This window comes from Talpa occidentalis, unplaced genomic scaffold (assembly GCF_014898055.3).
Source record: "Talpa occidentalis isolate TD23 unplaced genomic scaffold, MPIMG_talOcc4v2.1 talOcc4.2, whole genome shotgun sequence".
Lineage (NCBI taxonomy): Eukaryota > Metazoa > Chordata > Mammalia > Eulipotyphla > Talpidae > Talpa > Talpa occidentalis.
Genome location: NW_023602073.1, coordinates 112,205,167 through 112,227,847, shown reverse-complemented (window position 1 = coordinate 112,227,847; position 22,681 = coordinate 112,205,167). Strand labels below are relative to the sequence as shown.

Below are 22,681 nucleotides of genomic sequence, written 5' to 3'. Positions count from 1 at the left end.
GCTGCTGCTGCTGGCGTCCCCCCGTGACACTGCCCTTAAAAAGCACAGTCTTAGCTCAGCTGAATCCCATCTACCTATGCCCACACCCTATTCCAGGTGCCCGCCATCAGGCATGCATTCAGGACAAGGATCCATCATCTATCCTGATGACGGAAGGGCAGAAAAGCCTGATATTTTCTTTACCCTACACTGGGGTACAGGCCAGAGGCGTGGGGGTGAGAGGATTCACCAGAGACAGAGCGGGGAACAGAAAAGGCAGACTGACTGAAATACACTGCTGAGGAGAGAGGTGGGTGAGACAGGAGAGGTCTGCTGCGCCATGTGGGTTCCTTTCTGGCCAGCCAGGATTGAACCTGTGCTGCAGAGGCTGCGAATTGCCTCACAGTGCGGTGTTCTACCCCTTGCGCCACCAGGGAGGCCCATAATATGGTTTATTAATTACTCAGGCTGCTCACTCCTGTCCTTTCTCTGTTTCTTGCTGTGCTATTTGTCTTCCTTCAGGGACATAACACCTTCATTAAATCCCATCCGTCCTTGCCTCTGAGGCGTCCCCTGGAAGCTATCCCTTCTCGAGATGCATCACTATTTATCATCACCCTTTGTTTGTGCTCTGTCAACCAGTTTTCAATTTATTTTGAATTCAGTTTATGATTAAAATTTAATGAGATCCAATCAAGTGCTTTTCTCAAATCAAGATGACTCTGCAGCTCATCCATACCCTCTATTGTAATGGCATGAAGGAAAGCCACCACGCTGGCAATTCTTTATAAAACGCAGGTGCATGTATCCAAGCCTCCTCAGCTTCAAGGTGAATGACTCTTAAACATTGATTCCAGAAACTCTGAGGGATTACTCAGCTTCTTCCATTTCCTTTTCTCCCCCCTCCCCCCCCCCAAATAGCTCTACAAGTCACTGAGATACTAATGGGTGAGTACACAGATCCCGGTGCTGAATTGCTTGGGCTTGAATCCCAGCTGTGTTACTGACTGGCCTCTGACCTTTTTCAAGAAACTTACTTAGCTTGAATTTCCCCATCTGTGAAATGGAACTCGTAATAGTGCCTATCAAATAGGGTGGCTGTGAGGATGAAACAAGTAAAATACTTAGAACAGTATTTGGCAAATAGTAGCCATTTGATAAATATCAACAATGATTGCTAACAAAAGGTAAGGTGTCTTAATTATATCCATTTCATTAGGTTTGTATTTCTATTTATCAGCATAATATAGATCAGGGGTTGGTAAATTATGACTCAGTCTAAATGTGGCCCATGGTCTCTATGAGATAGAGACTGCATGTTGTCCACAGAATGGGAACTATTATCATCTGTTTTTTTACAAAAAAAATATCACCAACCCCAGATCCATGTGGTTTAGTGGAAGGGGTTAGGGGATCTGTAGGCTAGATTTGGCTTTGATTTGGGGAAAAAATACCAATTGTGTCTTAGCTTCTGTGAAATAGGAATGGTAAAGTGATACCAGGTACCTTGCCTCTGGCCCAGCTGGTTTTAAAGATCATATTGAATATGTCAGAAATGTAAATACTGGTTAAAAAGATATGACTTCCATACATTAGATTCAAATAATAATAATGTTAGTTAGCATCCATATATAAAACCAGTGAACATAGCCTACAGAATGAATTCTAAAGCCAAATCACTTGTAAAAATCACAACAAAATAGCCATTTATTTTTATTTTTATATATATTTTTAAGAGGTATGTATTTTTATTTATTTGTTTGTTTTGTTTATACATGCACTGGGTACAGTCAGAAGCGCAGGAGGGTGAGAGAATTCACCAGAGCCAGAGCGGAGAGCAGAGCAGGCAGAAGGACCGAAGTACACTGCTGAGGGGAGCAGCGGGCGGCAAGAGAGGTCTGTGCGCCATGTGGGACCCTTCTCCTGTGGCCGGGGAGCAGCCAGGGATTGAACCGGCGGGGCAGAGGCCGCAGGCAGCTTCGCAACCCAGCGCTCAACCGCTGCGCCACCAGGGAGGCCCTAGCCATTGTTTTTTGATGCTTGATGTATGTTTTTGATGTATTACAGTCACCGTTTTATTTAAATCTTCTTGTATCCTAACAATACCCCTATGGGGAAAGTATTGTTATTTTACAGATAAGAAAAATGAGGCCCAGAGAAGTTAAATATTCTTCTCAATATCACATATCTACTCATGCAGCTGGCAGAGAGAATTTAAACCTAGGGGAGTTTGAATCTAGAGCCTGTGCATTTAAGGGCTGCATTTTCTCCCGCATACTAGAAATATGTGTTGGTTTAGTGTATGCCCTTCTGGAAGGTAGCAGCCACAGATAACTGTGAATGTGGACATGAGATGTGCTCGAGAGAGACTTGTTTCTCACACAGGCTGGGAACAGACTGCAGAAATCGAGGAAGGGGAGATGGAAGGAAAAAAAACTTTTTGATGCGCCTATGAGATCAGAAAGGTAATGTTGTGAAGACAGTAGGCTGCGTTTCACGAAATTTCAGACAGAATGTTCTGGAGGAGAAAAAGATTGCTGGGAACAGGCAGGTACAAAGCATTGGAGGCAGTTCAGCGGGTTAACTAGGCACTGCATGCAAGAAAAAATGAGATAGCACACATGAGAGACTGGGATGAAGGAAACATGGGAAATTCTGTGAATGGATACCAGGAGACATTACCACATGGAATGTCAAAACCACTGCCTGGATAAGATCTTACCTGAAAAACCAGGTAACTCCGTATAAGGTGTAAAATAGATCAGAGAAAGGTCTCAGACCTGAGGAAGCAGAGAGGAAGCCAAAAAGAGAGACTTGGATTGAGAAAAACTGACAGAGATTTGAAGGAAGGTGCTGGTCAGAATCCAAGAGCTAGAACCACAGATCACAGTTCAAAGGGCAATGAGATTCCAGAGAAGGGAAACTTTTCTCCTGGGTGGTATCAGAATGCACAAGAACTGTTTCAGCCTCATTGTGTACAGCTGGGACTAGTCCTCATTCCTCGCTTGTGCTCACCAGATTCCTACTCCTGGCAGATGTCCTCACTAATGGTCTTTTGTATTTTATGATTGAGGTAACACTGGTTTACAACACTGTATATGATTCAGAGGTGCAGGTTAGCACCTCTTCAGATGTATGTCACCACATCACACCCACCACCAATGCAGCCACGGTCCACCATGTACTTTTGTTATTTTATTTTTTTAAGGATTTATTTATTTATGCATACAAAAGCTGAGGTGTAGGCCATAGATGTGGGGGGTGAGAGATTCCACCAGAGACAGAGAGGGGAAAAGAACAGGCAGACTGAAACACACTGCTGAGGGGAGAGGCGGGGCGAGTCAGGAGAGGTCTGCTGTGCCATATGGGTTGCTCCTTGAACTCGTGCTGCAGAGTCTGCGGATTGCTTCATAGTGCGGTGCTTAACCCCTTGAGCCACCAGGGAGGCCCTTTCGTTATCTTAAGGGCTGTGATCACTCAGGTGTTCTTCATTCAAATTGGTTCTTAATCTTTGTGACCATCAGAACCACTAGTGAAGCTTTTCTTTTCCTTTCTTTCTTTCCTTTTGTTTTTGTTTTTTGGTATTTTTTGTCTTTTAGGTAGACATGGAGGCACTTAGTGCAAATTTAAAAGGTATAAACTACTCTGAAATTAAGTCTCCCTCCTGCCCCTGTTCCCAGTCAGAGTTCCCATCACAGAGGCAGTCTTGGCTCCAAATTCCTGCCGAGATGGTGTGCACATACAATCTTAGATGCTGCAGAAATGGCAGACCCTATGTATTGTCCTGCTCTTTATTTAACTTAACAATCCATCTTATGGTTTCACATCACTTCACACAGCACTTCCCCAGTCTTTTTAAAAAGAGGCAGAGTATTCATTGTACGGTTGAAGCAGCTTTAAAAAATCAGATTCTTTTGTGCATCAGGGTGGTTTCTAGCCTTTGCTGTTGTACACATTGTTGTACTGCCTGCCTTCAGAGTCTCTGCATTTCACACGTCATGCACATGTCTCTGAAGAGGAAATTCTTAAACTGAAATTACTAGGTCAAAGGGCATAGGTTTTAAACATTCTGATAATTACTGCCACTTTGTACAGATTATGTTCCCCTTAGCAAAGCATGAGAGAGACTATGGGATTTAAACCAATTTACGTGGCAACCCAGACCCCATCTCAGATGTGGGGACTATTCCTCTGTATTTTGAGCTTCAGGTTTCTGGGCTCCCTCACCCTCCAGCCTCTCCCTTCCCAAAGGAATTGCCGAGCTGAGGTAGACGGGGCCCTGGTCTCCAGGCCCGACAGGCACAGCTCCTCTCAGACTTCCTGAACTTGTGCATGTGCTGATGAACCTGAGCTTGTCCAGGGTGCTGCCAGCAATGAGGCTCCCAGGGTTCTGGCCAGCAGGTCTTCTTCCTTTTGTGGGGGAATCAGAGCCTTGTCTTTCAGGTCATGGCCCAAAAACAAGACTTTTCTACTTTAATCCCATGCCACCCTCATAGGGCCATGCCAGTGTTACAGCCACATGGAGATCATATGGGGAAAGCCTGGAAGGAAAGAGGGAAAAATGGAAATAGTTAGGAGTGGTGAGATACTGAGTGATTTTTTTCTCAATGTGTAGTCTTTTTACAATATGACATTAAAAACCAAAAAATATAATTGCCACTTCTGACACAGCCCACTAATCTGCCTTTGGCCCTCTGATGTGGCATTGGTGTCATTCTTCTCAGTGACACCCTCCAGAGGGTGACAGGGTTTGTTCTGCCAGGGTTCTAGGGCTGGGAAGGGCCCACATGGTAGCTGTGGGATTGCCCCACCCTCTTGTGCTCTGGGCAAAGCTCTGAGGATGAATGAACAGACCAGCCGCCTCCCTGTCTGGATCAGATGTTCCATCACACTGGGTGGTAGAATTACCTTTATTCTGCAGATGGTCAGCTCTGCCCTTCCCATGGGCAGGACCTCATAGGCATGGCCCAGGCCTACCTTATAGCCTCACACTTAGTAGATACTTAATAAATGTTTATGGGATGAATAAAATAGGAAGGGAAAAGAATAATTTTGAGAAACCAAATGTTCTCCCTGTTCCCCACCGAGAGTCCAGCATTTTCACTGTTAGTGATCCTTCCAGTTACAAGGATCTGCCCCCTCTCTGAAACAGGGCTCAATCATTTATTTATTCTATAAATATTTATTGAACAACTATGTGCCAGGTATAATTTTATGTGCTGAGACTATAGCTGTGAACAGAACAGTTGAAATCATACCCTCCTGAAGTGCACACGATGGGGTGGAAGATGAGGGGGGAGACAAACAAGGAGTGTATTTGGATATTTGCATTTATAAATTCATTTTGTAGTACAGTCGTGCTTTGCTTAATGACAGGAATACATTCTGAAAAAATGTGTCGTTAGGTGACTTCATCTCTAATTACACAAACCTAGATGGTATAGCCTGGTCCACATCTACACTATATGGTATATCCTATTGAGCATACTGTCACACATATATGCAGTCTGTTATTCCCAATGTTAATGTTATTCCCAACTGTTAATGCAGTCTGTCATTAAGTGATGCATGACTATCTATCCCTTGGTAATAGCTGCTACATAAGATGGTAAAGCAGGAAAGGCAGATGGGGCATGAGGATATGTAAAAATTTGAGAGGATGAACAGAGAAATCACTGAGAAAGTGACCACTGAGTGAAGCCCTAAGGGAGAAAGGAAACAAGCCATGCAGATATTTGGGGAAAGAGAGTTCTAGGAAGTAACAGCACATTCAAAGGCCCTGAGGTAGGATATATGATTTCCTTGCTAGTTTTTTCTCTTGAGCTGAATCAGAAGCACATTGAAGGTAATAATGATGTTTTGTGTATTTAAAAATAATTTTGATGACCTTCTACCATATACTCTTTTGTACCCTGAATATTGTGTCGCTTGAAGATCTATGTTATATACAAAAGAAATGTTTTAATTGAACTTATGCCTCAGAAAGAGGCTACAAAGTATAGACGTGGACACAAAATAGGGCTCAGTAATTATTTGCTGTTTGAATTTTTGGTAATGACACATGCAAAACACAAGCAAACATTTGCTTTTTAAAATTACCTGCCCCATAGCTTTCCTGGTGGGGGGCTGTTCATTTTCATGTGGGTTTAGGGACTTTTCAGACCATTTTTAACTATAGGATTCCCATCATAGGACAGACCTCAGATTTTCAGTTATAAGATGACCTCACTTGTCATCTTTTCTATCAGCGTCTCTGAGGCCCTGAGGCCTCCTCAGCCAGAAGAGTAGAATTTACATTTTTTTAAGGAAGCACTTCTAAGGTATTCATATATGAAAACCCAGGGAGCATGTAAACAGGTGTACCTGAAGTGTGGGAAATGAAAATGAATCTCATAACAAGAAATAGTTGACAGAACTCATCCCTCCTCAGTTAGCTGGCTCACTCGATGCCTCTCTTTGCCCTCCCATTCAGCTGAGGGCCTGCAGATGCTTGCAGGAGATTACACAACACTCAGCCAGCCCTTCAGAAAATGCTTTTGTTTCCTGACCAGCTGAAGAGCATGTTGTATGGCACATCCAATTTCATATCCATAGAAAAATTGTCAGAAAGCAGGGAAAACAATGATGAGCATTTTAAAATAATGTAGTTGAAATGTTTGTGTTTGAGGTAAATTCCTATTCCTTTTCACAAGGTCTAATAATCAGTTGAGGTGATGAGGTTCCTTTTCTGCAGAGCCAAAGGGCCAGGGACATACACAGCCTAGAGGGGGACACACACATCCTAGAAGGAGGACACACGCAGCCTAGAGGGGGGAAGCCAGGAGACAGGATGGCTGAGGCAAGAAGGGAGGCCAGCCAGGAACTAGAAACTGAAGGAGCTCTCTGTTGTGCCAGAAATCAGTACAAAGGTTGTTTGCTGCAGATGGATACGCTTCATATTAAGTGAGGGTCAGAGAAGTGTTAGGGAGCATTCATTTGGCAGGGAGTAGAGAGGCTTTCTTCGTAGGGGCAATAAAGAGAAATTTGGTAGGAGACTCACAGCTCCAAGGGAGAGCATTGAAAATGCGTGCTGTCCTGCTCCCACTTGGTCTGGTACAGGCTCCAGAGGAGGTGAGTTCATATTTTTCAAAGCCTGACTTCGAATAATAATTTATATACAATATGACTTGAGGCTTGGTCAACCTCCATAAATGTTTATGGTTGAAATTCCACATGGATACAAAATAAAAATTTAAAAATCCATACCCTCTTTTCTCTCTATGATGTTTGGAGTATTGCTAACAAGATGCATCTAGAACAAATCTTTGGATTTTTTTCTTCATGCTCCCCCTACCCGAGCACCCCTGTTCTGGGGCCCTCTGCCTGCAGACTTCCCATCACTTATGTGCTTTATTTTCCCCAACCTACCTCCTCCCTTCCCTTTGAGCCCAGGTATCATCTCAACCAATCTAATGATAAGGAGAAGCTAATTTTCTTTCTCATTCTATTATGTTGATTGTGACCTATTTTTATGGGAAAAACCAATATTAGATGGACTGTGGGCGAAAGGCTACTTTAGCAAGCCTTGCTAGTTCAGCTACATCACAAACCAGATGGCCATGACTACCTTAATTGCAGGCATCGTGCCAGAGGGAATTAAGTCCTCCAAATAGTCCATAGTTGTTAAGCAGGGAAATGTCACTATGACCTTTTTTCAGTGCTTTTTAAACTCAGGCTTTATTTTTCTTTTCTTTCCTTCTTTTTCCTTTTTTTAAAATCGTTTTAAGACAACAATCACATGGAGCAGGATTTTAAAATTTCAAAAGATGAAAATACTCCTTCCTCTCACTTGTTCCTCCCAGCTAAATTCCATTCTGAAAGACAACCAAGATACCTATGTGAGCAGCACCTATTATAGAAATTTCTCTTTCCTCGATACGTGGCCATGACTTTCCTCTGTGTCTATCCCTTGCTGGTCAGTGACTTCTATCACATGATAGTCCAGTCATAATTTTCGAATTACCTTTCAGATAAAAGTATCTGAGTAAGCGTTGGTGCCTTTGCCTAGAGAGTAAGTAAACAACTTTATGAGATTAGGGTTCTGCAAGCATGCTGGTGTCACACTACTGTTAATTTAAACCACATGTTGAACAAGGTCCCTTAAGGTCATACCGGGGAGACTCCAAGAAATTATCTGTTTTCTGAGATTCTGGCATTTTTCTCTTGTTCCAGAAACTAGAATGAACCGAAGCATTCCTGTGGAGGTTGATGAGTCAGAACCATACCCAAGTCAGTTACCAAACCCAGAATATTGCCTGGAAGAGGAATCAGAACCACCTGCTCCAAATATAAGGAACATGGCACCCAACAGCATGTCTGTACTACAAGCCCCTCACTATTCCTCAGGAAATTTTTCTCAGGCTCATCCACCCCTGAAACTTTCAAATCACCAGCGGCCTGTGTCCCAACAGGTCATCTGTCTGCGCACTAAAGTCCTGGAGGAGAGTGAAGATAGCTTCTGGAGGAGACACCCAGACCCCGGCAAACATTTTCCCTTGGGCTTTTCTGCAGCCAGCGAGCCTGAGCCTGAGTCTGTGGTTGGAGCCCTTCCCCCGGAACATCAGTTTTCGTTTATAGAAAAACGTAATCAATGGCTGGGATCTCAAATTTCAGCAGCTTCTCCTGACACTGGCAATGATTCAGACAAATCAGACCAAAGCTTACCTAATGCCTCAGCAGACTCCTCAGGCCAAGGCCAAGAGACAGTGCAACAGCTCCCACCCCACAGAAACCGAGCAGCCCCAGATCTGCCCACGATAGACACGGGTTATGACTCCCAGCCACAGGATGTCCTGGGCATCAGGCAGCTGGAAAGGCCCCTGCCCCTCACCTCTGTGTGCTTCCCTCAGGATCTCCCCAGACCTCTCATGTCCAGGGAGTACTATCAGTTTGAACCTCAGAGGGATCCAGCATGTGCACAGGTGCTGCCTCCCAACACTTCGCCACATGCTCAGTGGAACTATCATTACCATTGTCCTGGAGGTCCCAATCACCAGGTGCCATGTAAGTGGGCTCTCCCTCCCCTGGGCCTTTGGGCTGGGTAGCCAAGTAAACAGGGCCTCATATCAATGCTGTATCAGGAGACCAGCACAAATACGTCAGAATGCTGGGAGGTCACTCTGCTTCCCATAGGGGCTTTCCATGTGGGTGGATTTGCAAAGAGCTTAAGAAGAATGTTTTATCTTGGCCAAAACCTGACCCTTTTTGAAACTGTTTCTCTAGGAATCTTTAAGGACAAAACAGATTCCTGTCTTGATTAATTATAGTGAAACCTGTCTAGAGTCAGGGAGCTGACCAACTTCTAGAAAACTTGTTTGTTGGCCCAACTCTTGGGTAGCTGGATTCTTCCTTCTCTGCATACTTCTGACTTTGCAGAGAAAGGAACCTTCAGTCAAAAAAAATCAGAAATTGCCCAGAATGTCATTGAGATTCTGGACTCATGTAATTACATGAAGATCAACTTGTTCCTGTGATTCCATTGCTTCCACCCTTTAGAGGCTTGAGCCCACCACATGTCTTCTATATTCTAGTCATGCCCACAGACTTATTATTAAGGGTCCTCTCTTAACTTGTCTAGCTGTTTCACGTTTCCATGGAATTGCCCAGGCTCTTAAACTATCCAGGATATTTTCCACCTTTTTGTGAATTTGACCCAGTTCTATATCTCTTTTTATTTTTTCTAACAGCTTGAGATTATTTACATACTGTAAAGATCATCCTTTACCCATTTTACATGTACAATTCAAATAATTGATTATATTTACATAATTATACAACCATTACAATAGACATCATTTAAGACTTATGGGCAGGAGGGGGCAGAAAAAGAAAAAAAAAAAAACTCAAATGTCCCTTTGGAAGCTTCTCCATATCAGTCTCTCCTTCAGATTTTGTTTCCTTGTGTTCTGCTTGTCAGGACCCTTAATAATCACTATGACATCTACTTATGGACTTGTCTACTTCTCCTTCTTTCCAGACTGCAAGCTTTTGCAAATCAGCAAAGGTGTATTTGCAATCCAATCCATAATTCTCCAGCATTTAGCACAGTGCCCAGCATGTAATAGACTCAATAATTTCTTTGAGTGAGGAATGAATTAATAATATGTATTAGTACAATAAACATCTCTGGAAGTGATAAAATCTCAGCTTGAGATAAAAGATTCATCACAAGACTAATGTTAAGTCTTTGCTGAGGCTGAATGATCATGATAGGGCTTTACAGATGAAGCACAGGGCTATTAGTATGTGTTTTTCTTAAAAAATGAACACTGCACAAAAAGCAGGTCAAATGTTCTGAGTAAAGAGTCTAACAAAAGGTTGGATGCCCAAGCTTTAAAATAATTTCTAAAAATAACCACAAATGCATAATCAAAATGTGTGTTCATGCACGCACATTTAGCATAAAGTAATCACAATGTATGTTCATACATGCACATTTAGCATAAAGTTTCCCCAACTGAATGAAGGGATTTAAATTAGAAGTTACCTGAAAGAAACAGGATAAGAATAAATGTGAGGTTAAGAGTGAGGCTAAGGAGCTGAGGGAGCAGCAGGACTTAGGGTTAAAGGGCCTGTAAGGCCTAAAACCTGGGACCGAAGGTGTTGGAAGGCGGGAAATCAACTGATTGGGGGTGTGGTTGCCAATGTCTGCTCTGAGTGTCCAATAACAGATGGGTGTGGCTGCAGCGTTCCTGAAGAGTGAATCACTGAGAACTGAAACTTGGCAGGTGTAGGGTCAGGAATGGACACAGCTCAGGTTTTCTAATCCAGCAGACCCGGTAAAGGAGGAGTCAGAGCCCTCAGTGGTTTTTGCAGGTCTTTTATTGGGATTTACCCGGTACACAGCAGGCAGGAGTGCTGGGGGGCCGGGAGGTTGGCAGGCCTCCCAGCCCCCCGAAAATCCTCACTCTATCTGGGCTCTCCGGTGATCTCTGCTTCTGCTTCTTTGCTTCTCTCTAGGCTTCTCTTTCTGCTTCTGCTGGCATTCCCGTGACGCCGCCCTTAAAAGCCCAGTCTCAGCCCAGGTGAATCCCATCTACCTATGCCCACACCCTACTCCAGGTACCCGCCATCAGGCATGCATTCAGGACTGCAAGGATCCATCATCTACCCTGATGGCAGGAGGGCAGAAGAGCCTAACATTTTCTTTACCCTACAGCAGGTCAAGGTTGTGTTTATTAATCAATGATTTCCAGGTTAAAAAAGAATAATTTTATGAGAATAATAATATAAATTACATTTTAGCAGTCTACTCTCTGCATTGAACAATAATTTTTCTGATCATGATACTTGTTTGCTCTCATAATTGAAATATGCCTCCACAGTTTAATTTGTGTTTCCATCAAATATAATTCCTTATTGGGGTTTTTACATATTTACTACTGATTTTTTCTTTGCATATATATTTTAGGTAAAATTAAAACAATTTCCGGTAACATCCAGCACACTTCTTGCAGCATCCCTTAAAAATGCTACATGGTATTCCATCTGATGGCCCTACCAAGTTGTTTATTACAACTTGTTTCTCTATTGTTGTACATTTTAAATAGTTTCCAGTTTCTGACCCAATAAGCAGTGATATGACAAAAGTTATGTGTGTTTTTATCTGCATTTTGGTTAACTCAGCTGATTATTGTATATAAGTGAGAATACTTAGTCCAGAGCTACTAGATACTAAATCCCACACAGTTAACATTAAGGTCTTAATCCCACACAGTTACCAAAAGGTCTTACAGAGACAAAGAAAACATTGGCTCACTATAATTTTAAGGGTCCCAGAAAGAGCCTTCTATTTAAGAATATTTTTCTGTTGAAGTTTGAAAGGGTACCATTAGCAATCCAGTGGAAGGAGGCAAACTTTGTCCCCTCTGGGCACGCTCTTTTAAAATGCAAACACAACTGGGAACACTTTTAGTCTTTGATACATCAGGACCTGCTTTCTTTCATCAGACCCTCTCCCCTTACTCTCTCTATATTACTTCCTTCTATTGAGGTTGGGGACAAAGGGGGTGCTTGGGTCCTGGAAGCCAAGAAAAATGATGAAAGGCAGAGAGGAGAAGCTTTGGACAGGAAAAGGGAATAATTCATGGAAGATATACAAATAGCCAGTAAGCATATGAAACTAAGCTTAATGTTACTAAATTTAAGAAATGCAAAAATTTTCAAGGATAACGTTTTCCTAATTAGGTGTGCTAAAATAAAAACCTCAGACAGCATTCAGTGTGGGTGGAATTATGGGGAAATGAACACTCCCATCTACTCTTGTGTAAATTGGTACAATCTTTGGGAAGACAATTTCACTCTTTGTTAAAATTTTGAAAGTGCTTCCTCTGTGGCCGAGCTGTTCACTTGCCATTCAATAGCTGTTCTATTCTATAGAAACATTAAATAAGCATTTAAAATTACTTGAATAAGGAAGCCTTGTATTAGAGTAAAGATGAACACCACTATAAAAAAAAATCTATCAATGAAGGCAACAATTAGTAATTTCTAGCTTATGTACACATTTATGGACTACTGGGCCTCTTTTACATAGAATAAAATACACTTTCTGATATAAAAAAGCTTAAGTGGAAAAGCAAAATGCAGCATTGATCCCACATGTGTTATTTTTTAGAACTAGATATGTTTTTAAAAAGTCTAGAAGGATCACCCCACTGTTAACAGTGGAGGAGAAGAGGATAGGGAATTAAAGAGATGAGCTGATTTTCCCCTCTAACCTTATATATGTTTGTTAAATTTATTATAGCAAACAAGTATTACTTTTATAATTAAAAAACAAATAAAAGTTAAAAAGAAAAAGAAGGGAAAATTATGTTGCACAGGCAGGCTCCCCCTAATTTGCCTTGCTGTGCTGTGATCCATATTCCCGTGGTCATGTAATCACAGAGAAGATGGTCAGGGTTGAACTGGTTTTGTCAGGGAAGCCCAGTGCTTATGGTGTTTTTGGGGGGCAAGTCCAAAATATTTATGAGGCCTGCAGCAGCAGTGGCTCCTAGGAAGGTTGGTGTGAGGATTAAATGAGATAATGTGTTGATATTGAAGGCTCAGTAAAGTAGCTGGCTTGTGGAAGGAGCTCAATTACTAGCAGCTTCTGTTATAATCATTTAAAAGGATCTTGCACCCAGCCCTGTAGCATGCCCTCTGCTTCCAGAAAGCAGGTGTACAAATGCTTAATTTCACATCAGGGCTATAACTGCACTTAATTGCCAACAAAACCACATCAAAAAAGGCGCTCACCTAAGGGATGCTCTTGCAGTTGGAAACCCTGACTACATGGTTTCCCTTGTCTAGAAGAGCATTACTTCCTCATGTGTTAATGAAACTGTAAATAAATAAATAATGATCACCATGTAAATAGCCTATCTTAGCCTTTGCAAGTTCAAGCAAAAATGGTTACTGATACCCCTTTCATGTAAAAAAAAATTTTTTTTGAAGCAGGTGAAAATAAGAAGAAAAAATTTTTTTGAAGCAGGTGAAAATAAGAACCCCTTCCCCACCATCTGGAGGCTTTGGCTTCTTATTGCCTGGGAATTCTTCCTCCTAAGGTCACTAGAATAGAGATCGTGACTATGCCATCAAATAAAACCCAGGAGACAAATAAATTGGGGGAGGCAGGGAATGCTTTCAAGCAGAAGAGTTTGTATTTTACTATAAAAACTTTACTTTCTCTACCACGGAAACTGGATCTATAAAACTGTGGGCCCACACCTACTATTGCTCAGATGGACCCTCAAAAGTAATTGTTTGTATGCTAGCGGGCATGCACAATTAAAAGTAAGGAAGAAATAAACCAGATGGAAGAAATGATAAAGGAAGGGGTTGTCTTTTAGGCAACACAGCTGCTTACAGCTGTGGGAGTTCCTGAAATAGTTTATGTGGGCCATTTTGTTTCCTGACTAAACTGCATTATATCAGGATGTCTTTTGACAGCTTGAAAATCAGATTTTATTTTCTCTCTCATAAACTCTTATAATACCATTCTTAATAAGGAAGAAAAATGTTGACTGTTTGACTGAATAGTAGAAAGCCTCATTTAGGATTTGGTTTACAAATTCCAAGTGGTTAAATCCCAGTAACATGGGGCTGTGTACCAGGCCAAGAGGATCACAAGACTGACAAATAAGATACAGTTCTGGGCACCCATTTATCATTGTACAATGTTTGTATTTTTGGGTTTTTTTTTTTTTAAATAATTCACTTTAAAAAAAAAAAAAGATTTATTTATTTATACAAGCACTGGGTACAGTCAGAAGTTCAGGAGGGTGAGAGAATTCACCAGAGCCAAAGCGGGGAACAGAACAGGCAGACTGACGAAATACACTGCTGAGGGGAGCAGCAGGCGGCAGGAGAGGTCTATGTGCCATGTGGGACCCGAACCAGCGCTGCAGAGGCTGCGGGCAGCTTCGCAGCCCAGTGCTCAACTGCTGCGCCACCAGGGGAGACCCAATGTTTGTATTTTTGTTTTGGATTAACACTGCTTCAGAATTGAGGATTACCATGATAACAGATCACTTGTCTATCACATCACCCACCGCTCCCTACCCTTTGTCTCCTACAAAATAAAATCTCTTGGCAGAATTTTAGGCACCAGGGACAAGTCAGTGGAAGAGCTATTTTGGGGCATTGATTCTGAAGTCTATCGAGTAGGTGGATGCTGACTTGCATGCCTCCCCTTCTCACACACTAACAAGTGTGGGTTTGTGTTTCAAAACAGACACCCACAGACACATAGATTTTTTCTTTTCCTCTCCACTTATTTTGAGCTACTCATGAGGAACTATTTCCTCTCTTTGTTCGCCAAAAGCCTTGTTATGTAGGTTCAGTAAGTACGTGTTGAGTGACTAAAATGAAGTATTAGTCAATTTTAGTCAAATTTTAGTTCAATAAGTATGAGTTGAGTGGCTAGAAGGAAATTCCTTTTCTCTACTTCCTGAGGAAAGGAATGATCTCTAGTCTTGAGCAGACCCTTAAAGGGTCACCTTTAATTGTCCTATGAGGAAGGGAAGATTAGAACTGAGGTCAATGGGATTCACAAACAAAACTTTTCCATTCCTTTACCAATTTATTCAATATATATTTACCCAGTCCTATGCTAGGCACTGGGTAGGCAATGGTGAATACAATTGCCATCACGTAGATCACTGGGGAGACAGAAAAGGAGAAATCAGCAAAAAAAAACCTCAGTATAAATGCTAGGAAGGAAATAACCAGATGTTAGAAAAGACATTTAATAGACAGGATGTCAGCGGAGACCTCTTTGAGAACACATTTAAGCAGAAACCTAAAAGATGAGAGGGTCAAGGAAGCAAGGAGCTTGGTATGGATCAGGTATTAAAACGAGTAAGCTGGAGCAGAGATAGAATGGTGTGAGAAGATGAGGGATGCTAGGGCCATTGTAAGGAATCTGGATTTTATTCTAAGTTAGACTTTTTTAAGAAAACAGAAAATGAACTGTATTATCATAAATAAGGAACTTAGAACACTATTTGCTATCTAGCAAGTGCTTATACATGTAGATATAGATATAGATATATCTTCCAATTAAACTAGCAAGCATTGGTCCAAAAATAGTGGAACAGAATGACTAAAACTTGAGTAATAAAAATATATTCATTTACCTGACTTAGTTTTTATTTAGCAAATTTTCTGTACAACCAGCCAAATTCCACTTCCAAAAGGGAAAACTTGATGTTCAATATTTCTATGTCTTAAACAATCAAAGGACAACACAGTGTACCCTAATAGTCAGTGCCCTAATTTTAAAATAGATAAGGTGGATTATTTTCATCTGCTCACATACACTGAAATAAATTTTTACCACAGGTGGCCATTTCAGAAATTAAAGCTACAGCTAATCAAACACTTAGCCCACATGCTTTAGTGATTTTAATGATATGATTGTTGCTATGAGACAAAAACATGTTGTGCACGAAATAATCTGTTAGAAATCATATGATCTTGATTCAAAGGCCTTTGATTAACAGTACTAACATGGTTTTCTGGAAAAGAAACAAGTCCAATGATTAGCGTTTGGTAGTCCTTATAAAGCAAATAAAACATTATTAGTCACTCCTTAACGGATATAGGAAGCAAAAAATGACCCCAAACAAAACTTTTCAAGGCCACTGGCAGTTTCTTCTCTTTTACCTTGTCTTTCTCTTTCCTGCTACCAGAGGGGAGACACTAACAAAATTAGGTAGATGATAGGTAGACAGACAGAGAGATAGAAAAACAAAATGGACAGCAGATGAGGAGACCATCTAGAAAACTCAAGAGCTAGCAAGCAGATTGTGAATCCTAAATGGCCCCCTTTTCTCTGTGTGTGTGAAGTTAGCTTTGTGACTAGTGAGTCTTTATTCATTTTTTTATCAACACGGTAGTAAACATGGTCCTTGCTTTCACTGAGCTTCCATTACAGTAGGGAAAGCAGACAAGAAATTTATAAGAATTGTGTGTATTCACACAATCACAAGATAAACACTAAGAAGACAGTTAAATAAGGGATGAGATAAGGCAAGTGGGTAGGAGTAGGGGATTTTTTTGCACAGGTAAAAGCTGAGGCCCAAAATGACATGTTGGTCTGTAATATAAAGGGTGAAAACTTTCTGGGTAGAGAGGGTGGCAAACTCAGGGTACAAGAGGTGGGCACAAATATGGGGTGTTCAGGGTAAAGAAAGGCAGTCAGGTCACTGGGACTGGGTAAGCTTATGAGAACATAGTAAGAGATGAGATCAAGAAGGGCAGTGACCTGACCACACAGATTTTAAGTGCAATGGGAGAACTCGGGGTGGGGGTGGGGGTATATCTACAGCTGATTTTGTAAACAGTCCACTCATACAAGACTCATCTAAATGAAGGGCTGGCCCCAGTGTGGTGACCCGAAGGCAGCAGCACTTTTGTTCTTTTCTAGCTGGGGAAAAGGAGCAGCAGAGTGACCTGCCTGTTACCCCGTAACCCCAACTAGTGATCTGGACCCCCTGGAAGGTATCTGACCGGTCCCTGAAGGCTATAAAAGCAAAATCTGTGCAGCAGATCTTGTCCTAGGCCATAGGAGTCTCTATGGTCCTGTCTCCCCATATTTAGAGATGTCCTCTAAGTCAGTCCTGGCCTCCTTTATCAGCCAGAGGACTGGGAGAGTTCCATCAGATTCTTCCATCATCCTCCCTTTCCTAAACAAATAAGTACCATGGTCAGGCCCAGGAGACATCCTAGGTAGGAGGGGCACGGTCAGTTTTGCCGGAGGAAGTGTGACAGGATGGTGCTGGCTGAAGTCACGGGTCAAAGGAGACAAGAGATTGAATCCAGGGAATCTGATCTTGCTTGAGAGACTGGCTTGGGGACATTTCCAGGGTCATCCAGTCAAGTTTCCTGAGTGCAGACAGTGGAGATCTGGAGGTACTCGCGTGAATGAACACTCACTTTTTCTTCTGCTTTATACTTGGGGCAATCATTCCCCTGCATGTGCCTGAAAACTTAATGATGCCTGACTACTTACTAAATAAACTAAGACTAAAATTCTTAGCCCCTTTTCTCACCCTGAATATTCTGCTTCCACCCTGCCTTAGCTGGCACTTTCTCACTTTTTAGTTTTATTTCACTTTACATCTCTGCATGCATCCTACCTACATCGCCAGCAAACTTGGTAAGGCCTTACTTAATGTCACCAACATGTTCTTGGAAATTTCAACTTTAAGTCAAACAACATGTTACAAAATCAGGTCCTCCAATAACTGTCACTTCAACATCTGCTGTATTTGTTTTTTTTCTCATCAACCTTATAATGAAAACAATGTTGAGAAAAAGGATGGTATTTAAGGACTTGCTGTACTTTATATCAAGAGAAAAAGACAGACCAATACATGTTTGAATAAATATTGTGAAAATTTCCTTTTTGCCCTAATTAGCTTGGCCTCCTGGATCAGGGGAGATGTCTTACGAAGTGGGTAGAGGTACAATACTTAGATCCCCATGGTTCCTTTGCAGGGTCACCCACCTGACTCTCTCTACCCCTTATCGGCTGGACTGACACCTAAGGTGCATTCCCAGCCTTCTCAGATTTCCCAACACTTGAGCCCCTTTGGGCCTGGGAATATGCCTTCAGAGTCTTCCTTCACCTTTACTCAGTTCCCTATATCCTCCTTCCAGCCTTCAGTTCTCATCTCTCACCTGGTAGGCAGGATGCCCTTCTTCCTGCAGGCCCCTGCCACTGCTGGGCCTGGCTAGAGTCAACTTTCTCCTAGGTTTCACATTCACATAAGTCACCACCAGCCTGGCTTTGCTCCAAGTCTTGTCTTCTCTAACTGCCCTGGTCCCAAGCACGAGTAGGTATTAGCAAGAGAGGATTAAGGAATCTGGGACATCTTGCCCACTGGTTGGCTACATCCCAAGGTATGAACCAAGATTTCATTCATTTACTTCCTAAAAGGGAATAGTGTGAGTGAATGTGTGTGTGTGTGTGTGTGTGTGTGTGTGTGTGTGTGTGTGAGAGAGAGAGAGAGAGAGAGAGAGAGAGAGAGAGAATGTGTGTGTCCTTGGGAGATGGAAAGGAGAGAATAGAGATTCTGTATCTGTCAAGGGGATAACTTCTCCTAGCCTTAGGAACTAGAAACTTGAGCTATGTTAGGAAGAGTGGAGTGAGAGAGATTCTTCGTGGTTAGATTTTCTAAAGCAACATTTTAAAATAGGAGCCTCTGTGGAGCTTTGTACTTTCCAAGTAGAAGACCAGACTCGTGATTGCACAAATGTTTTTATTTAAGAAAAAATGAAAAACAATGACTCGCCTTAATGAAAACTATCAAGTAAATAAAAGTAATGAAATATGGCAAGCACTGTGGGGGCAGTAACTGATAGCTGGAACCCATAATAGGTACAGATAAAAATTTGCTATAAGCTTACCTCTCCTTTCACACAAGGAAGCTTTTGAATGCCCTGTTTTCTTTGCTCTCTTTGCCTACAGATGGCCATGACTATCCTCGAGCAGCCTATCAGCAAGTGATCCAGCCAGCTCTGCCGAGGCAGCCCCTACCTGGAGTCAGTGTGAGAGGCCTGCACCCTGTGCAGAAGGTCATCCTGACTCATCCCAGCCCCTGGGAACAAGAAGAGAGGCCCGCACAAATGGACTGCTCCCCAGGAGTCCCAAGGTACCAGTCAGTATGACAGGGCCAGCTTTCAGACATTTTAAACATGAAAACAAATCTTGTCAATGCAATCGAGTATCAATACTCTGTTGGTTTAGTATTCAGGTCAGTGACCAGGCCACACAGTGCAATACCTAATAGAGGTTTTTCAGGTCAGGAGGAAATAGAAGCTTGTTGACAAACATCTCTTTGCCAGAAATATAAAGAAACTAGTGACTCGTCAAAAATGTCTGGAAGGAAAGCCTCTTATGATGCTAAGTTACATCCTCTTCTTTCACTTTCAGGTCACCTGGTCTTTTAGACTTTGAAATGGATTTTTATTTTTACTGTTACTGACTTTCACCATTAGGAAGATCTTTATTATATCTTTAGTCTCTATAACGTTTAAACTGCTTTTTTTACTTTGAAATTCTAATTTTGATAGGTTCTCATTAAAAATAACATGGGTTCTTTTGCTAATAAAAGCATTCACACATGTGAAACACCATTGTTAGATCTTTCCTCCACTTCTTCCAGAAAAACAATCTTGTTTTCCTTGGCTTCAGTTGTCTAACCGTTTATTCATTTTTCTCCTCATCCTTCTCTTTTAATTCTTCTTCAATATTTCCTTTTCTCTTAACTTATGACTCTAAAGTATACAGAAAATACTCGTATCAATGGAGCTTCCTAATTTATGACAAAATTGGAGAGTAAATGAAATGTTTGCTCTTTCTTAAGCACTATTTTTTAATTTAAATTTTATTTTTATATTCCCCATACAATTACAACCCCCTTATTTTGACCCCAAGCCCTCCTTTCCCTGCCCCCCACCCCCCATAGAGAGTCTCTGGTTCATAGTTGTTTGTTGATTTTGATATTTTCTTTCTTATATTTATTCTTTTCCCTGGTTCCTTATTTAAGTTTTCTAGATTCCTGCTATGAGTGAGACCATCCGATATTTTTCGTCTTCTTTCTGGCTTATTTCGCTGAGCATGATCCCTTCCAGCTCCATCCATGTTGCTGCAAATTGCATGTGTTTATCTTTTTTGAATGCTGAGTAATATTCCATGGTATATATGTACCACATCTTCTTGATCCAGGCATCTATTTTTGGGCATTTGGGTTGTTTCCAAAGCTTAGCTATTGTAAATAGTTAAGCACTATTTTTGTACAGCACTCTAAGTAAAACTATATTCTGTTTTGAGAATAGAGTGAGGTAAGAATGGCTTAAGTGGATTTTTCAGAAATACAAAAATTGGTAATTAGTTTAAAAAGTTTATTGAGAAGAAAAAGGACAGATAAAGCTCATGCCTACTTTCTCCTTTATTCAAAATCCCACAGGCCCCCAGATTGTCTTTTAAGACAGCACCCTTATTTTCTTTTCAACAAAATTACATGGAGTTAAAATAGTGGAATAAGTAAAATATGACTTCACAGCAATATAGACACTCTTGCACAAGCAATATCTAAAACTCTAAGAAAACAAAATTTGAGCAAGCATCTTTATGAAATAAGTTTGATGTTGATAGGTGAGGCAATAGTAATTTTTTAAAATAAACTTTTATTTTGAAATGTTTTGAGGTTTACAGAAGAGCTGCAAGGATAGCAAAGAGTAATTGCATTTATAACATCAATTTAAGCCTGCTATGGTCTCCTTGGATTTATTTTATCATTTTAGGATAATGAAGAATAAGTTCAAGTAATAAAGTTAATTCTCCTCTTACTGATAATTTGAAAGAAAACCTTTATACAGAAAGTTTACTCTGCCATTAATCTCCATGATATTATTTTGTATGGAAGTTTTTTAATATTATCAGGGTCTTAACATTTCTTTATCAAATGAGCAACCATCTTTTATAGCAACTAAGCAATTTTGGTTATAAAAGGATTTAATGCAAAAAGGATTTAATGCAAAAAGGATATGTAACTGGGTCCCCATTAGATGAAAACATATTTTATAGGAATTTTCTTCACTATGTTAATAAAAACATGAGTTACCTCCTCAAACATCCACGATTTAAAAACACAATATAGTTGAGATATGATGTAGTTTTATTTTATAGAAATGTGAAATACAGTAGAAATATGAAATATGAAAGCATTAGCAATAATTACAAAAATTGGGTCTTTACATATTTTATACTCAATAGTTTTCAAAACTATGAGACAATGTCAGACACAAATAGCTAACATCCATGTCCCCACTACCTAGATTTTAAAATGTTAATATATTGTCACATTTACTTCAGATCTTTTTTAAAGAAGTAAAGCCTTACAGACACAGTTTCAGTACCGCCATCAGTTAGGAAATAGTTAGAGAGAACAAGAACCACTCCATTTTAAAAAGACAGGGATTTAATACAGAGAATTGGGTCCTTAAAATGTGTTGGTGTTGGAGGCATGAACTTTAGGTTGGCCTTCCAGGCATGATCCCAGAGCAACACCACAGAACACAGAACACGACACCAAAGAGGTTGTCTCCTCTGGCACAGTCAGAGAGGCATCAGGTGAGAAAATCACCAGGGACGCCCATTCTGGGTCACACTGCCATAGCACGATCCAGAATCAGCAAACCACCACCCAAGCAACTATTAGAACCATTCTGTGCCTGCTAGATCTGTGCTGCCAGAAAATGAGTGCCCATAGCCTACCCTTGACGCTGTGAAGGTGTAACAGGATACTGGGGATGCTTCTTGAGGAACTCAGCATTTGGTGATGGCACTTACCCACAGACACCACAAGGGTGGCGCAGGGCGGCCTCCATATCCTTCTGTCTTCCCAATATCGCGCACATGCATCTCAACAGAACATTCTTAACAGAATGTTCATGGTTCTCAACAGAACATTCATGGGAGTACTGGCAACCAAAATAATAATCATATGATAATGTGGTAGAAACTTCTTTCAAGGGTCATCAAAATCAGATTTTCATCCATAAATAATTTTACACCTACAATTGCCCTTTCTACCCTTTGATACTATCAGGAGTAAAGAGACCTGACTTTTTATCTGAATGCCACCTATACAGTAGAAAGACTCATAGTGAAAATATCATAATGTGAATTCAATAATACATTGATATTGCATAATTCATTCTAAGATGGAATAATTTGAAATTTTTGGCACGTAATTAAGCTTATGTAAGACAAAACAACAAAAATACTGACAGCACCTCATTTTTATTGACATTAAATAGGTGAAATTAAAGATAAGTAAAGTTTAAAAAAAAAGTTAAGTAAAGTAACTTAAAATGGAAAAGGTCATTTCAAAATGACTTAGAGTTTGCTAATGGAGTAGGTGGGAAAGACCAAATTCACTAAATGTTACACTATCTTCATGCCGTCTTATTTCAATTTAATTGAAATTTTTCTTTTTAATACACTCTTTAGGGCCCATGATTACAGTTTAACACAATATTTTTACACAGCTTGATAACAACCACATATATAAAAAGATACATAAAGAGTAAATAAAAAATAAGACATTTAAAAACAAAGGATCATCAAACCCATAAATACTCCATGACTGGCTCATATGCTAGCAGT

At 40.8% G+C, this 22,681-nt stretch overlaps 1 protein-coding gene across 2 annotated transcripts in view; it reads left to right on the top strand.

Annotated features, from left to right (window-relative positions):
• Positions 1–22,681, top strand: part of TRAF3IP2 (TRAF3 interacting protein 2) — a 43,712-nt gene that overhangs the window by 5,746 nt on the left and 15,285 nt on the right. Inside the window, exons 1-3 of one of the 2 annotated variants that reach the window (XM_037520242.2) lie at positions 1,770–1,875; positions 8,191–9,021; positions 18,977–19,160. In XM_037520242.2, coding sequence (XP_037376139.1) covers positions 8,199–9,021; positions 18,977–19,160 — 1,007 coding nt within the window. In that variant the 5' untranslated portion in view covers positions 1,770–1,875; positions 8,191–8,198. Of the gene's footprint in view, positions 1–1,769; positions 1,876–8,190; positions 9,022–18,976; positions 19,161–22,681 lie in introns of those variants that run through there. The other variant, XM_037520241.2, reaches the window with a different exon arrangement.